Source organism: Giraffa tippelskirchi, chromosome 4 (assembly GCF_054371585.1).
Source record: "Giraffa tippelskirchi isolate mGirTip1 chromosome 4, T2T-mGirTip1v1.2.pri, whole genome shotgun sequence".
Taxonomy (NCBI): Eukaryota; Metazoa; Chordata; class Mammalia; order Artiodactyla; family Giraffidae; genus Giraffa; species Giraffa tippelskirchi.
In genome coordinates, this window is record NC_137278.1 from 76,359,676 (window position 1) to 76,377,699 (window position 18,024).

Consider the following 18,024-nt stretch of genomic DNA (forward strand, 5'->3'; position numbering starts at 1 on the left):
GCTTTTTAAAACCAGGCACACACTCTACTTTTGCTGCTATTTACTCTGCACCTTGTTGCTGCTGCAGGTTTTTGCTTGCCCTTGCTAGCTTTCTCTTTTTATACCTTTGCACATTACTATGTTGATCCTTATTCCTGGGAGGATTGAGAGCGATAGGGAGTATATATGTAGGAACTGGCAGGTGGAGATACCTTATTTTTACTTTCAACATGTTTCCCCAAATACTTCTTTTCTTTGCATGATAGTTTTCATCCTGTGTGAAACTCAGAAGCATGTGTGCTTCTGGCATTTCAACTAATTAGGACACAGATCTCTAAGAGAAATAGAAGCTTGCTGCACGTGAAGGTTTCTCTAGGCTGTTAGATGACAGGGAGAGTTCGTAGACTACCGAAATGACCAAAGATCAGATGCTGTCCAACACTAGACTCTCTTGGCGTTACCAAGATTAGGTGTGGAATATGCAGACAAAAGGGCAGTGCTGGAGCGAGGCTCTTTCCACACATGTCTTAGTTGTACTAGGTTGATGTCTGGATTAGTGCCCCAGGCCTGTGTTCAAACATAGGAGAAGCACAGAGAGTGTACTGAGGCTACTACATCATATGGGTTCAGATCAATGTGGACAAGTGTTCTTCATATATTAAGTGTAAAAAGCAGATTATAGAGCAGTATATAAGGAGGAGAAAGATACGAACAGACATCAAGACAAGACTGGCCACTAACTTTGGGTAGTATGATTGTGGTGATTTTTAGATTTTTCTTTGCAATGTTTTTATTTATCTAAATTTTTCTCCATAAATAAGAAGTGTTAGAATAGATTTAAAATAGCTTTTAAAATAAAAACAAAACGGTGCCAGGCGGGCATTTTCTTTCACTCAGGAAACCTCTCTTGCTAGCCTCTTTCGTTCTCAGCCCCAGGTAGACTCTGGGGGAGTCTGTCCCGGAACATGGCAGCTAAGGATCGCCTTGGTGGAGATGACAGCCACCCTGTGCTCTGGGCACCTTATTCTGGATGCAGGACATGTTGATTTATTCAAGCAGCTTCTGTGTTTCCTCAGTAGCCTCTCATCCGTTGTGCTGGTATCATTCTTACCTGGTGAGATGGGGAACAACTCACCTTTTGTATAGTTTGACAAACCCAATAAAGCTGCTTATTCTCACCCTCTATCCTGGCTTGTTTGTTTTCTCCTGTGTCTATCTGTTTTATCCCATTTAGAGTTTTTGCTGTTCTCCTTTGTCTTCCTAGGACATTGAACTTACAGAGGTTCAGTTTTTCCTTTTTATCATTTCTCTTGTTTCCGGTAAAGTCGCTGGACTAGTTTTTGGCCACATAGATAAACAGGTTTGAAATGCCTGTCACTGGAGAATTTTACCCCCCGTTCAATTCAATTCAGTCGCTCAGTCGTGTCCAACTCTTTGTGACCCCATGGACTGCAGCACGCCATGCCTTCATGTCCATCACCAACTCCCAGAGTTTAGTCAAACTCATGCCCATTGAGTCGGTGATGCCATCCAACCATCTCATCCTCTGTTGTCCCCTTCTCCTCCCGCCTTCAATCTTTCCCAGCATCAGGGTCTTTTCAAATGAGTCAGCTCTTTGCATCAGGTGGCCAAAGTACTTGGAGTTTCAGCTTCAGCACCCGTCCTTCCAATGAATATTCAGGACTGATCTCCTTTAGGATGGACTGGTTGGATCTCCTTGCAGTCCAAGGGACTGTCAAGAGTCTTCTCCAACACCACAGCTCAAAAGCATCAATTCTTCGGTGCTCAGCTTTCTTTATAGTCCAACTCTCACATCCATACATGACTACTGGAAAAACCATAGCCTTGACAAGACAGACCTTTGTTGGCAAAGTAATGTCTCTGCTTTTTAATATGCTATCTAGGTTGGTCATAACTTTCCTTACAAGGAGTAAGTGTCTTTTAATTTCATTGCTGCAGTCACCATCTGCAGTGATTTTGGAGCCCCCCAAAAATAAAGTCAGCCACTGTTTCCACTGTTTCCCCATCTATTTGCCATGAAGCGATGGAACCAGATGCCATGATCTTAGTTTTCTGAATGTTGAGCTTTAAGCCAACTTTTTCACTCTCCTCTTTCACTTTCATCAAGAGGCTTTTTAGTTCTTCTTCACTTTCAGCCGTGAGGGTGGTGTCATCTGCATATATGAGATTACTGATATTTGTCCCGGCAATCTTGATTCCACCTTGTGCTTCATCCAGCCCAGCGTTTCTCATGATGTACTCTGCATATAAGTTAAACAAGCAGGGTGACAATATACAGCCTTGACGTACTCCTTTTCCTATTTGGAACCAGTCTGTTGTTCCATGTCTAGTTCTAACTGTTGCTTCCTGACCTGCATGCAGATTTCTCAAGAGGCAGGTCAGGTGGTCTGGTATTCCCATCTCTTTCAGAATTTTCCATAGTTTATCATGATCCACACAGTCAAAGGCTTTGGCATAGTCAATAAAGCAGAAATAGATGTTTTTCTGGAACTCTCTTGCTTCTTTGATGATCCTCAGATGTTGGCAATTTGATCTCTGGTTCCAGCCTGTGCTTGCCCCAAAAAACACTAGGAAACTATTAATCTCATAATGTAGGTTTGTATTTTAAAGACTGTTCTTATCACAACAGAGTTACAGAGGGAGGATCTGAGGCAAAGAGGTAAGGTGAGAGGCTGATAAAGCTTCTAGACAAGAAACAATGGCATCAGACTTGTGGTCTAAGAGGAATGGTGGGAAATAGACTCAACATATACTCTGGTGGCAAAAGTGGCAAGACTTGCCTATTGATTGGTGCATTGGGAGTTTTGGGCTTGGGAAGCTGCATGAGTAGTTAAGTGTCAGGCAGGTACCAGGCACTGAGAGAATAAAGGCATAAAGCATAGGTTTGAAGTCAACTATATTAGAATTTTTTTTCTTCTCTGGCTACCATTATTTTTTCATTCATTGCCGTAATATTTACCAGTCAACCAACATGTACAGAGTATTACGCCATGAATCAAGAGAGATGCAGGGAAACCTTGAGGCCTATAGATATTAATGCTCTAGTTGATGGACATGGGTTTGGGTAAACCCCGGAAGTTGGTGATAGACAGGGAGGCCTGGCGTGCTGCGATTCATGGGGTCGCAAAGAGTCGGACACGACTGAGCGACTGAACTGAACTGAACTGAACTGAGGTGAAAAGGTGCGCATGTAGTGAATGTCCGTGGGGCCACCATGTTTCTCCTCTCTCTAGTCTAGTCGGGCTGTTCTCGTCACGTCTCTCTCTTGTTCAGAAACTTTCAGTGCCTAGGAAGACACAGGTGAATCTGTCTAGTTTGGCCTTCAAATTTCTAAAACACTGTATGTCATCCTGTGTTTTCTACTTTCTCCTGTTGTGAAGTTCTCTTTTCATCCAGCCATCTTGTCTATCCACCTGATTCCTGTACCTACCCATCCTCTCCATGCTGTGTTTTCTCCTTCTTAATCCATTCTTACCAATTTTTCAAGACTCACCTTAGTTTCCATGTTTTCCACAAAACTTTCCCTACCTTTCCCAGTGATATCTTTTCCAACTCTGTACTCTTACTGTAAACATCATTTATTTGACCCTTACACTGGTTTGCCTTATGTTCTTAGTTATAGTCTGTAAATATGCCAACCTTCCTTATCAGATTTTAGCTCCAAGAGCAGTGGCTATCTCATATTGTTAGTATCTCCCTGAGGACCTAGCATAGTGCTCAACATGAAGTATACAGGTATGTAGAAATATATATTTGCTATGTTCTTGAGAATAACATGATCACACAGTTTTGATTAAGCAGCAAGTGAAAGGTAAAACTTAGATGTTCTAGGATTCAGAGGAGGGAGATTCAAACATGGGTTAAAATGGTTCCATGACCTTGGTCTTTTAAAATGAGTTTAGATTACAGACCTATAGAGGCAGCCCAAAATCTATGAACTGCCTCCACTTAGAAGCACTATTATACACAGTGGTTCTCCATTCAGTATAATCATAAAATGTAGTCATTTGTTAGTTGAAGGCTGGAATTAATATATATTAGCAGCCAAAGTTCTGGATTAAAGATGCTGTAGACCTTTTGGTGTAGTTGAGAATCAGAGGTGAGTGAAGTTTGAATAAGCCCCTGAGTTAATTTTGATATCCATCTACGTCTTATTTGAGGCTCTGTTTTATAATACACAAGAAGTGTTAATATTGCATATCCTTCAGGCTACACTCTATAAACATTTAGCCAAGTCATTAGTAGCCCTTGGCTGATGCAGAGTTGAGTTTATGTTACCTGGAAAGTAAATCCTAGAATAGAAAGTCACCTCCTGTGTCTCAGCATACCTGAATACAAGGTCAGAATTCTCCTTTAAACATAATTTTGGTTTTTCTTAAACATTGACAGATGCACAATTGATGCTTCTGTCTCTCTCACCACCAAACAGGGACACAGTAATTTTAACAGAATATTTTTTTAAAGATTTAGTCAAAACACACTGAGCTATTAAGAACAAAACAATCAGTTGAAAGATTTACCAAATAGTTAACTTTGAGTAATGTACCTTCTTCATATAGCCTCCAAGATAGACTGGTTGGTAAATGTTTGCTAAAGTAACTGAATGAGGTAATTTGCTTTCATTCCATTAAAACAATGATTTTAGGGAATTCCCTGATGATCCAGTGGCTAGGACTTGGTGCTCTGTTTGCTGAGGACCTGGATTCAGTCTCTGTTGGGGAACTAAGATCCCATAAGCTGTGTGGCATGGCAAAAAAAAAAAAAAGACTTTAATTTTAGAATAGTAGCTCCTCAACCCTTGTCTCTGGCAGTATTGTGGTCAGCAGGGCCAGTTATTTATCAAGGCAGTTTCTAGATAATGATGATAACAAGCCTATGGTCTGCTTAAGTGAGAATGTTTATCTTTGTTACTCCCCCAAGAAATACCAAGCTGCTGGAGATTAGTGACTGATTCCTTGAGAAGATATGTCCGCCAGGCTTTGTTGTGTAGATGGAGATGTTCTGTATGGGCAGGTAGTACTCGGGTATCTCAGTACTGAACTCCTAGAGTTTTACCTTTAAAGGACTCCTCTAAAAGTGGAAACTGATATTCTTAACCGTTTTGCTTGGAGATGGTAAAGAATGTGACATAGCCCGTAGGGGAATTGGTTTGTCTTCCCCCTCAATAAAACATTGACCTTGCAAAACCCAGGTTTGCATTTTTAACTAAAAATTTTAGACATGTCATCCTTTGTAACGGCAAGAGACTGGTAACAACCAAAAGCCCTAACCATTAGGGATTAAGGCACACGTAACCATAATATGGTTTACTCTGCAGTCATTAAATGGAAAGAAATAGATCAAGGTGCCTGATATTGAATGATTTTGTAGATAAAGTTTTGATGAAAAAAAATCAAGGTGCACAACGGTATGTGTAATATGCATATTTGTTGATGGAAAACAGTCAAACGAAAAGTGTGTACTTAAATTCACTGAATTTTTTAAAGGAGAAAGCCAGGATACTTTTGCATAGTTTTCTATGAGGAGAGGCTCTGGGCAGTCTGTTTCTTTTAACATTTATTAATTTTTCCATAAAAATATGTAAGTATAAAGAAGGAAATGAGCTTTCTTTACATAAAATGCCCAGTAAATGTTCAATAAGTCTATAATTTGAAATGAGTAAGGACTTCAAAAAATTTTTATTTTACTGAATATGAAATAGTTATAAAAAGAAATTTATAAAGTTGTGGTAAGGTTTAAAAAATTTGCAACAGATGTAGAAAAAAAACTTAAGATACCAAGTGGGGAAGAAAGAGGGTGGGATGATTTGGGAGAATGGGATTGACATATATACACTACTATGTATAAAATAGATAACTAATAAGAACCTACTATATAGCATAGGGAACTTTACTCAGTGCTCTGTGGTGACCTAAATCGGAAGAAAATCTAAAAAAGGGGGGATATATGTGTACTTATAACTGATTCACTTCACTGTACAGCAGAACCTAACAGAAGATTGTAAAGCAATTATACTGTGATAAAAAAATTTTTTTAAAGTATACAATAAATAAAAGTAATCACTCTTCTCCAGAATCATAGGGAAGCACCACTTCATACCCATGAGAATGGCTAAAATGGAAAAAAAGACAACAGGAAATGTTGAAAAGGATATAGAGCCACTAGAATGCTTGCTTATTGTTGTCGAGAGCATAAAATGTTATCATTATTTTGGAAAACCATCAGTTTTCCAAAATATTAAACTTCAGTTTTATTCTCAGATATTTATCTAAGAAAAATTAAAATATATGTCCACAAAAAACCTTGTGCAAGAATATTCATAGCAGCTTTATTCATGAAAGCCAACAAATGGAAACAGTCCGTGTCTGTCAAGAGAAGAATGGATAAACAGACTTGTATATTCATGCAGTAGAATACAAAGCAACAAAAAGAATCAATCTATTGATACATTGAATAACATGAATGAATATCATAAGTTTTATGCTGAGTGAAAAAAAGGCAGACCCAAAAAGTTATATAATGCATTATTACATTTATATGAAATTCTAGAATAGACAAAACCAAATTGTGGTGATAGAAATCAAATCATGGTTGCTTTGGGGATTCAGAGTTGACTGGAAAAGGGGTGCAAGAGAACTTTCTAGAATGATAGAAATCTCCTCAGGCTTCATAGAGGTGGATTACATGAGTGTATGCATTTATGAAAATTGACCAAACGGTATACTTAAGAGTTGAGCATTTCACTGTATGTAAAATATGCTTCAGTTTTTGAAAAATGGTATTTTGGGTCTTCATTAATAGGAGAATGCCTCTAGAGTTGATAAAAGGGGCAGGTTTGGGAATATGTATGTCACCCCTTCAGAGTAGTTCCTTCATAGTTTTGGAGACACAGTATTTAACCAAGTGCCATATTTAGCTTGGGCTTTTTTGTCGACTGTGTAGTTGGAGGAACTATTTCCAGACTCTTGTCAGATTGCAGGGAGCAGTGTTTGTAAAGAGGGAGAAGGTGTTAAGAGCATTTCCAAAATCCAAAAGAATTAAATTCTTCTGATGTTAAGTTTTGATCTTAACTTTATTTCATTAAAATTCAAACAAATGATCTTAGTTGATGTTCTTTAAAAAAATGAATAAATAAAAAGGCTTTATCAACTCAGAGGAAATAAATGATAATAATTTATCTCCTTTTCTACCTCCACAGAATGACAGGGAGTGAATTTTTCTCTCGTTTCCCTGAACTCTATCCCTTTCTTCTCAAACAGTTGGAAACCGTGGCCAATACTGTGGACAGGTAAGAAGAGAATAGGGTAGGCCAAAGTGGAATCAAGGATATGAATTACTTTGAGATTTTTCCCTCCAGGCAGCAGTTTTTAATCAGCTCCTTCCTTGTAACTTAGATGGATTTTTTTTAAAAAAAACCTGCTTCTTTATTACATGTATTGCCTGATGCTCTGTTGCAGATTTGTACCTGAAAAGTTATATAAAATCAGGTTTTTAGATTTTATTTTACATTTTTACAAATCCTATTTTTAAAGTTTTCGATGTTTTACAGGAATTAGATTTTTAGAAGCATATTGTGATTTCTTCTAAGAATCATTTTCTTCCCCTTATATTTAAGAGCCTGTGTGTTTACACATTGAGTTTGCTTTAACACACACCTGTCTTTTTTTTTTTAATCACTGGCCTATTGCAATTGACTCCTCTGGTCATGTATGATCAGAAATGATACTGTTCCACTTGAGTGAAGATGGCCAGCGGCCCTGGAAACACAAAATAAAGCTAATAAGAGGGCTTCCACTCTAATCAGGGCAGATAAAAAAAATGTTCACTCTTGTTCTTTCCATCACAATCTGTGACTGGTAGTGGGATTTTTAGTATAGACATCTTAGAGCATGGGCCATTTTATTCTTTCAGCAGTTTTTGCACTTGGCATGAATTTATACCAATTGTCTGTAATGGGAAAATAAAATCGCATCAGTGAATTTTTACTTCTGTTTATGATACATTTCCTCACATTAGTAATTTGTGCAGACAGGCTTTTCTGGCCCTGGTAAGCGACCGTTCATGCTTTCTTAAGTACATTTGGGTGTTGAAAGTTTCACATTTCATACTCTGGAACAGGCATCTCTCTACTGTCTGAACAGCTCAAATCAAAACAGCAAACTCTAATTATCAAATAATACGCTTTGAGAAGAGAATCGTGTGCAAAAGCTCAGTCTGCGGCTTTGCCAGTAGTTCTTCCTTATTTGCACAGTAAGAGGATACAAAGTGAGTGGAGGAAAGAAATGCAAAAAAGGACAGTTATCCCTAATCATAGAGTCTCATTTTATATATTGGGTTGGCCAAAAAGTTCCTTCAAGTTTTCCATAAGATGGTACGAAAAACCCAAACGTACTTTTTGGCCAACTCAGTATGTAATTATTTAATGAGAAAAATGCTTGAAGACAGTGCCTCGCTTCAAGTTTTAAACCTTTTATGTACAATACTTTTTTTTTTCAGTGATACAGGAGAACTAAACCGGCATCCCAGCATGTTTCTCTTACTTTTGGTGTTGGGGAGACTGTACCCTTCCCCCATGGATGGCACCTGTTCCGCTCTCAGCATGGCACCTTTTATTCCCTTCATTATGAGGTAGTGTATGCTGCATGCAAATAATGGGAGTGGCACGGGGCTGTATGGGGCTATTTAATCCTGTTTCTATTTCAGAAATTATAGTTTTTGTTTTTGTTTTTTTTAAACTTTGGGAGGGTGCTCGTGAAGGCGCGGGCCTGGAATTACTGCCATTGCCTCCAACTGGGCTCTGGTTTTTTCAGATTACGGGTTTAGGAGCTCCTATCTACTGTTTAAGAAGTGTTCCCTGGGAATCCTGCCTGCTAATGGGCGTGTGATGTTGATAGGAGATACCCCCTTTTGATAAATATAGCCTTATCCCTGTGTGGAGCCTGGTCAGCACGGGGCAGGCTGGGTTTTGGCATACACCCTTGTCCCTGGGCTTAAGGGGACACCTGGCTCTTCACTCTGGAGTTGGAGGGTAGTTGCAAGGGGTAGCATCTAAATGGCAATGCTGTGTAGCATGAGTTTACTTCCCTCTCATCTCCTCTTTAAAGCTTGGAGTGTCTCAGAAAAAGCATGCATAAAGAATATGCATGGACTCAAATGATAATAGGCATTTCTGCTTCTACCTATTACCGCGTCCTCTGTTTCATTTGTTTTGAGGCACTTGCCAGCTGCTACTTTCCTTTTTTTTTTTTTTAACCATATGTACTCTTTTACTACTAAATAAACATATATTTCCATTGATAAAATGTAAAAACATAAAGGTAAGTGTTTCTTGATACATAGATAATATAAGTTAAAAACCCAGTCAAAATTAATATGCAGTGAGATGGAAACAATTATAGTTTATACTCAGTGTAATGACATTTGCCAGCTTCTGATCACCTTTTTTGTTTTGGATCAAAGGCCTCAATAAATAGGCCTCTGAAAAGTACTGAAATTTTCTTATAAGATATTTCTGAAGACCTGTCATCTTAGTTACCTTTTTACCTTTCTGCTTCCCTCTTGACAAAACAGCACCTTCATTTTTATATATCTGCCAAAAATTGAAATAGATTTAGAGCAGAAGGATAAAATATAACCAGCTCAAGAGAGTGTACTTGTTATTTATGTGGTGTCCTGGGTTCCACTTCCTGGTTTCACAGAGCTGACTGATGCACTTTAATGTGAGAAACCATTAAACACGAGATTCTGGTGTGTGATTGCTGTAGCCATTTGTTTGCACCAAGCCCTGGCTGTGGCTGTGTTATCTGTGATCACAGAGATGACTCACCCAGATTGGTTTTTGTTTCCTGATACACAGAGTCACCAGCCTCCCATATCCAGCATTTGGTGATTCATTTGAGGAATTTGGGTCATAAATTTTACTTTCAGGAGCATTTAAAAATTGTACTTTCACATATAACTGGAAAGAGCTAAAAAATATTTCAGAAAGTTGATGGTGGGGGGAGGCCCATATATAGAATGACAGTATATATTAGAAACAAAGATAGGCTTTAGAACTTCATCATCTTGTGTTGAAAACATTTAGTTTGTGGAAGCTTATCATCAGTCAGTCTGACATGTGTTACATCCTAGACACCAGAAGTTACTACTTTGAAAGTATCCTTCCTATTATTTATTAGTTTACGTATAAACAGAATGCTTATACTACTGCACCTATATTCAGAGCACTTTGAAATGTAAACATATCACTTGAGGTGGGATCTCATAAATTGTGATTAAGTAGGCCTGGGGTGGGACCTGAGTTTCTGCATTTCCCACAAACTTCCAGGTAATACTGATGCTGCTGGCCTGCACATCACACTTTGAATAGCAAGATTAAATTTGAGAACTTAAACATGATCAGAACCACACAGAGAGAGATGATTTTAATAAACTGTACAGTAGTAGAGTCAGACTTGGAACTTGGTTAGACTGTTTGGGAGGTTTATTAGAAGTAGCTTTTGATCCAGGAACACAGAGAACAGCAAGAAAGTATTCTGAGCAGAGAAGTCAGTAGGGAGCAGACCAACTTTTGCTGAGCCTCCACTGTTGGCCAGGCACCGAACTGGGCATTTTTCTTATAGAGACACCGAGAGGAAGTGTTACACCCCTCGTTACCTGTTGAGGAAACTGAGGTTCAGAGAGCAAGGCAGTTATAGAGTTGCAAGATGAAACCCAGGCTGCAGGGCTTGTCAAGAGTGAAGGGTGTTCTCTTTCAATTACATCAAAACATCCAGCTCCCTTTTGTATATAGTAAAGAGTTGTAGCTACACTGAGTAGGCCCAAGGGCCCTGAGATTTATGCAGCTGGGAGCTGTTCGGAGCCTACATCCAGCCAGTGAATCTGAGTGCAGACTGAAGTCACAGTCTGGAAGTTGTGCCCCGCTAGCAGTGTGATCTGTTTCTGACCTCACTCTTCCAGGGGTGGTGGTGGCTTGCTTGGGGGCAACCTTTCTCTCAGACTCGCATCTGTGGGATCATTGCTTCATTGCTTGGGGTAATGGGGCCATCTATGGCCCAGGATAAAAGAAGCCTGGCTTTTCTTTCTTGAAAAGATAGTGAGAAGATCCTAATTTTAAAGTTAGAAAACCCCTTTTGCAGTTTCATCAACCTGCTGCCGGGACAACCTTGTACTACTCTAAAATGTTCACATCCCATTGGGGAGATGAACTATAAACAGATTTTTTAAAAATATTGAATTTGGTTAAACTGCACACATTTGATTTATTGACAAATTACTTCTGAGAAAATTATTCATGAAGACAGGAAAGATTGATCAGAAAACCTGCCAGTCCAGGTGGTATTTGTGGTTTTAATCATGGTGAAGATTGGGCTGCGTTGACTTAGGATAAGCCAAAGAGATGGCTGTATGCACACAAGTGGATGGGCAGTGTTTTATTTTTGTGGCATTGCTGATGTTAATTCATGTTCTTGGGAGAGATCTTATCAGGCTCTCAGATACTGAGTTTAGCTGAAGAGAAATTTTTCGGCTACTGGGAGTAGCACAAGGTTTGCTCTAACTGTGCTAAAGTGAATCAGTTGTACAACGAGAAGATTAAAAGCTTGAATGACAACTTTTTATTTCTCTTTGGTTTACATATACTTACCTGCCATTTCCTTCCTCTCTATGAGGTGTTTGTATTACTTGTATCTTTGTCCCTCATTCCACGTTTGGGAATCTAAGCTTAATGTCTCTGTTAACTTAAATCTTATAAATTTCTGGTTTGGATCTTCCACAGTTATGCATGTGTGCAGCTACAATTTGTTGCATCATCTTGGATCAGAAATGATCATGTTAATTCCAGTGTTTTGTTTACAAGGTTTTTTTTCTTTTAAAAAAAAGAATCCAGTATATTTTATGTCCCCAATGGTGTGCTAGATCCAGATCTTTTCCATGCAAAGATGATGCCTTCAACTTAAGGCCATTCACCCTTCAGTTCAGAATCCACAAAGCAGAGTGACTCATGCTTTAAAAGGGACCCCAACTAGCTCCCTGAATACAGTTCGCTAGAGCCCACTTGTCTGGGGCTTTCTAGAGACCAAAATATCTCTGGATATACACCTTGGAATTTCACAAGCAAGTTTCGAGTTTGAATCAATGAGCAGTAGGAAACCAAATATGCCCCAAACCTAGGTAATAGAGCATGGGGTCCTGAACAGAACCAAGGCCCTGGACTCAAGAGACTTGGTTCTTATTAAGCACTGCCACTGTTCACAAGCTGTGACTCTTGAACAAGGCTCTGCACCCTCCCTGGACCAGTGTGGCACCTGTGTGTGTGTGAAGCAGAAAGTGCCTTCTGTTGCAGAAAACTGGAGTCTCAGCACGAGACTCATTGCACTAATCCCCAGTGGGAGAAGTACCTCCGCTGCTTCCTATTCACTCCAGGATGCTTTTAAAAGGATCTCCCACCCTCCTCCTTTTTGACTTATTTTCATGGCAAATGACTTTCAGTATATTTTTCCCCAACTTGTTTCAATCATTTTTCACTTAAGGTAAATTTTCAGTGAAATCTGCTTTTCTTTTTCTGAAAAATTTAGAGGTGTACAAATAACCATACAATCTTAATTAAACATGTGGCAGTGGAAATCACCCGTAGCAACCTATGCAATGGAAATTTTTTTAGTTGCGATATTGAAACATCTAGTCAACAACCAAAACAAAAATTGGAAAATATGCATTTTATGTATTTTAAAAATATTTCATGGAACCTTTTGACTGTACCAGTCTTAGAAAGGAGGGGTCGGGAGTACGAAAACTAAGATGTAGGCCTGTTAAGCCAGTGATATTGGGAAATAACAGTGACTCTTGTTTTCTTTTCCTTGAAAGTTGCATAATGCAAGGATTATCACTTTACTCCTTACCCACGTTATGAAGTTGAAAGATCTTATTTGCCATAGTATAGAGTTGGGGTTTTTGCAGAAGACCATAGTTGGCTTCCACCTTCATTTATGATTATAATACTAGGAACTTTCCTCCAAGGCTGTACATTTCTATCTGTTGTGTCTTCCCAGAATCCTTGTAGATAAGTAGAAGGCAGGTTTTGCTTTATAGAGAGAGAAATGAGACAGAAGGTTGCTGAGACACTGCTGGGAAAGACATACCCACCTCCCTTTCTCTCTACCCCAGCTCCTAATCCTCTCTCCCCTTGAACAGCTCTAGCATTAATTTAAACCTCTTATCTTGTTATTCATCATTACTGTATTTTATTGTAATTTATATGCTCAATGCTTATTCCCTTCAAATAAATTGTAATCTCTTTCCATGGAGAAGCAGCTGTGGATTTTGTGGGTTTTTCCTTTTTGGTACCTTTTTCTGCCTAGCCCCAGTTTGGTCTCAGAGACTGAATTATTAACCCCAAAATGAAACTGTGAAATGAGACATTTTGTGTCTTAGCAGAAGTACTTAAGGGACTCCTAGTCCAACAATATTGGAGCCATATTTTATATCCCACTGGTTACTGGTTATGAAGAAAGGAGGCTCAGCCCATTTTTGTATTTTTCCTTACCTTTGAGAAATCTTGTGTTCTAATGTGAGCTCTGACATTTGCTTTTATTTTGACTTCACCTCTCTGACCCTCGGTTTCCTTTTCTGTCAACTTAAGGACATTGTGCTGTATGCTCATTCCCTTCATCGTATCTTACTCTTTGTGACACTATGGACTGTAGCCTGCCAGGCTCCTCTGTGCATGGGATTCTCCAGGCAAGAATACTGGAGTGGGCTGCCATGCCCTCCTACATGGGATCTTCCCAACCCAGGGATCAAACCTGCCATGGTCTTCTTTGGCCTTATAAGCCTGTTACCTGAGACCTTCCTGGACTCTGAACTCCTCCTCCATGACTGCTGTCCAATCAAGAAATCTGGAGGTCCACCTTGCAGCTACTCTGCTGTAGGCTTGAGAGCGAAATGAGAGGAGCCTGGATTGACAAGAGGAGCGGGAGGTTGAAGAATTGTACACAAGCCAAAACATGTGGGAGAAAGCCTCCCAGATTAATGTGGGATGAATATGGCCCCCCTAAGTGCTTTAGGCTGTCAGTCTGTATAATGGGGACAACCCTGACTATAAAATGGCAGATAAAAGCCCCTTAGTTTGCTTGTTAAGAAAAATTCTATAGAGAGGAAGGGGTTGATGGTATAATGGTAATAGAAAGAGGGCAGATTTTTTTAACTCCTGCTTTAATTTTGTCTCTGCCAGTAAACTGGAAGGAAGGCCCTGAAGCCAGATGTAGGTGAGGTAACAGAAAAAGAATACTGTCTCTTCCGGATAAAGGCAAACCCATGGACCCAGATAACTTATAGCCTTGGATGCAGGTTAGCCTAGAACCAAGTCAATAATTTGGGGGATGTGTGGAATGAGAATGTTACCCTCCAAGCTTGCAGAAAGATTTCTGAAGAGAGAGAAAGGCATATTTTTATCAGTGACCAAACACTTGTGTTGATATTGGTTGTTTCAGACTGGATCATCTGATGTACGACTTGCAAGTACTTCATACTTTATTTGCTGAGAGCTAGTAAGGATTCCCAAAGAATTAGTCATGCTTGAGTCACCTGATTGTTTTGATGGGATTACGAGTTTGATAGATGAGGACAGTGCTGCTTTATTCAGCATTTGAATTACTTAAAGTGAAGACAGACTAGACTGTGTGCTTATTTAGATTTTCATACAACAAATATAATTGGTGATGGACTCAAATTCAAAACAATCTTTAAGCATAGGAGTGACAAATAAATTCAGGCTCGTAGCCATTACCTTTATGAAGCATGGAAGGAAGGGGATGAAATTAAGGAAGTATATACTAGAAGTTTGTTTTGTTTGTGATGTGTTCTTAAGCTGGGTTTTGGGCAGTTGGTTGTCATGTTATTCTCTAGGCTTGGTTTTTTTATTGGATGTATATGGTGTCAAAATCATAGTTGAAAGATGTGATTTCACAGTAGCCTTGGAAAACTGGTTTGATGGGCTGAGCCTGTTAAGATAACACTTAATAGAAATACGTTTCAGGTTCTGATTTAATTACACATATATAGAATGAGAGCTGTTGGCTTCATAGCAGCTTTTATGAAAAAATCTTGGGGAATGGGTTTTCCTGGTGAGCCCTGAGGAAGCATATAACACAGTTGCTACTTCTAGGTAGTGACGGCTGTAGTCCCCCTGAACTATTCTGGTCAGACTAAACCCACATCATTCTGCTATTATGTTACTGTGCTCTGGGCTTCCCATTTTAGGCGGGTCACTGATAAACTAATATTTATCCAGAGGAGGTGACCAAGATGAGAAGGAAGCTAAAACATCTGGAAATAGTTAAACTGGAAAAGACTAGTTAGAGGCAACATGGTAATGGCCTTTATGTAGCTGAGAGGCCACCATGTGGCAGAAGGTACATAATTTCTGTCTTGTGCTGACAATGGGAAAGTAGGAGACGGATTTCAGACTTTAACAGAAGGATGAATTTTGTGAAAGTTTGCATTCTGCATCAAGAGAACCAGCAGATTTCCATAATACTGCATTGATGGTCATTGAAAGTCATCAAGGAAAACTGATCACATGTTGTGTATATTTTGAAAGGATTTCTGCAATGCATCTGAGGTTGGGGTGGATGACCAGCAAGGCGTCTTTTTGAGGTGTGTTATTTCAGAATAGCTGAATAACCCAGCCGTAGATTCTAAATGTGCAGTGAAATGATAAACCTTCTAAACCTACAACACATTTTTTATTTGTACGTTTTTATCCATAGGTTCTTCCATCAACCAGTTGGGGTGTCATTCTTGGCATGGCCCACAGGTCATGGTGGTCTCCTGCATACTGCCCTCCAGCAGTTAATCCACTTAAATTTAGCTTCTAAGTCATTTCTATAACTTTGTTCTGGGTAGTTCTGAAAACATTTTTTTTGGCCTATGAGATGTTATGTCTGAAAAGGATTCCTTATTAATATAGTTATCTTTTTTGTGTGTGTGATTGTATATTTTTCTCCATTCCAGATGCTGACTTAAGCCACATTTGTTTTCTGACAAGTACAAGGAACATCTGAGTCTTTGAGAAAAGTCAGAGATGCTTTTCTAAAGAGTGATTAAAATAGATAACTCTTTGTTGTTCAAATTTCCTGAATAATCTTCTTCAGATTGAGATGGCTGTAGAGAGAATAAGAAAGTTGCAGATCCTAGCCCATTACTAGTAAAAATATTGAGAGTAAGGGCTTTCTGGTTCTGTTACTATAGCACTTCCTCCTGCTGGCCAGCCTAGAGGTTCGGGACTCCACCCCTCCCTTGGTTACTGCTAATTTCCATGAACCTTGGAGGACGGGAGTAAAGGTTAGGAGTTTTCCCTGTACCATCCTAATCTGTTAACAATGGTCTGGTGAAAAAAGGCACCTGCCATCCCATGAATGTGTAGAATCCCTGATTCTGGTTTTAGTGATGTGACTCCAGGCCAGGCTTTGAGCAAGTCTGTCAAGGTGCAGATGTTCGTTTCGCTCAGGGCTTTCGTGAGTACTCTGTGTTCCTCTTTGCCTGTAAGCCAAACTTGTGCCCCCCTTTCCTTTCATATAGACGTGTAAATGACCCTAGTCATTACCTTCCTTGGGATTGTTTGTAGTATTACACAGACATAAATTTTGAATTAAAGTGGTGAATCTAGGTAATGGAATGTGGAGCCTTACATAAGAGAGGACCTAAAAGCAGAGTTGGAAGGTGGTTGCTTGTTGCTGGTGAAGTCCCAGTTTGGGCAGCTATCTACTCGGTCTCCTTTTGACCATGGCCCGCTGCCTAGTTAGTGCTTGATTTGGAGGGCTTTTTTTTTTTTGCTTGTGGCCTTCTGAATTTCCAGATTCCACCCAGGGGTAGCTGAGGATCAGTGTGTGGAATGAAATCATATTTTCTGCATTTTGCAGCTCTTTTGGAAACAGTTCTGGCATAAAAAGATACTCTTTCATCTGTCACCGATTTTTATCTCTCAGTTCCTAGAGAGGGGCCTGGCCAACTTCTATCTCTGGTGCCAGATCTCTTTAAGACCATTTTTTAAATATGTTTTTGAGCAAAAGGAATGAGGAGTTCACCTCTTGTGGAATGCATTGACAAAGCAAGCTAGAAAAACAAAACTTGTAAGGACCAGCTTTTCTGCAGCATTATCTGTTACTTCAACAGGCCAGTTCAGGTCATGTTAGAACAAGTGATTTGATCTGCAAACAGCCTCATTCTTAGGTGAAATTTCTGACAATGATGATAATCCATGGCCTATTGATGCCATTCACTCTCAAACTTAGAACCCAATCAGTTAATAGATTAACCAGGTAGTTGTTAAACATCCATTGTATACCTAGCTAGCATGAGGTCTTGGGTAAGATGCAAAGTAAAGGAAAAAGGTCTTCATTCTTGAAGAACTTATGATCTAGCTAGTGAGATAAAACCCACGCTTGTGAACATGACCTGCCATACTGCGTGTGTGTGTGTGAGCACGTGTGCATGCTCAGTCATGTCTGACTCTTTGTGACCCCATAGAATGTGGCCCACTAGGCACCTCAGTCCATGGAATTCTCCAGGCAAGAATACTGAAGTGGGCAGCCATTCCCCTCTCCAGGGGATCTTCCTGATCCAGGAGTGGAACCCCTGTCTCCTGAGTCTCCTGCATTGGCGGGCAGATTCTTTACCACTGGGCCAGCTGGGAAGCCTATGAAACACTTAACTATGTGGCAGGTACACTAAGGATTGAGGGCCTATAAGCAAGAGGGAAGCACCAGTGGGTAGGAGCAATTCAGGAGGCTTTCCCTAGTAACACAACAGGAAAAAACACAGGAATTCAGCATGCCATCAGAAGGACTTTTAGAAATCTCCCATGCAGGTTAGTAGTTCTTATGAGAGGAGAAGAAAGTCATGCTGTCCATTCTGTAGACAGTGAGCTCTAACAAGGGAAAGATTGTGACAGAGTTTTGTGATTCATAACTTGGAATTTATCATAAAAAGCTTCGCTTTGCTTGAATCACGGGTGACCCAGGAAAT

At 39.7% G+C, this 18,024-nt stretch overlaps 1 protein-coding gene across 5 annotated transcripts in view; it reads left to right on the forward strand.

Annotated features, from left to right (window-relative positions):
• The window catches only part of THADA (THADA armadillo repeat containing), a 327,764-nt gene that overhangs the window by 131,650 nt on the left and 178,090 nt on the right, over positions 1-18,024 (forward strand). For all 5 annotated transcript variants that reach the window (XM_081591965.1, XM_081591968.1, XM_081591969.1 and 2 more), the window contains 2 exons: positions 7,199-7,288; positions 8,497-8,628. In XM_081591965.1, the coding sequence (XP_081448091.1) occupies positions 7,199-7,288; positions 8,497-8,628 (222 nt within the window). The remainder of the gene's footprint in view (positions 1-7,198; positions 7,289-8,496; positions 8,629-18,024) is intronic.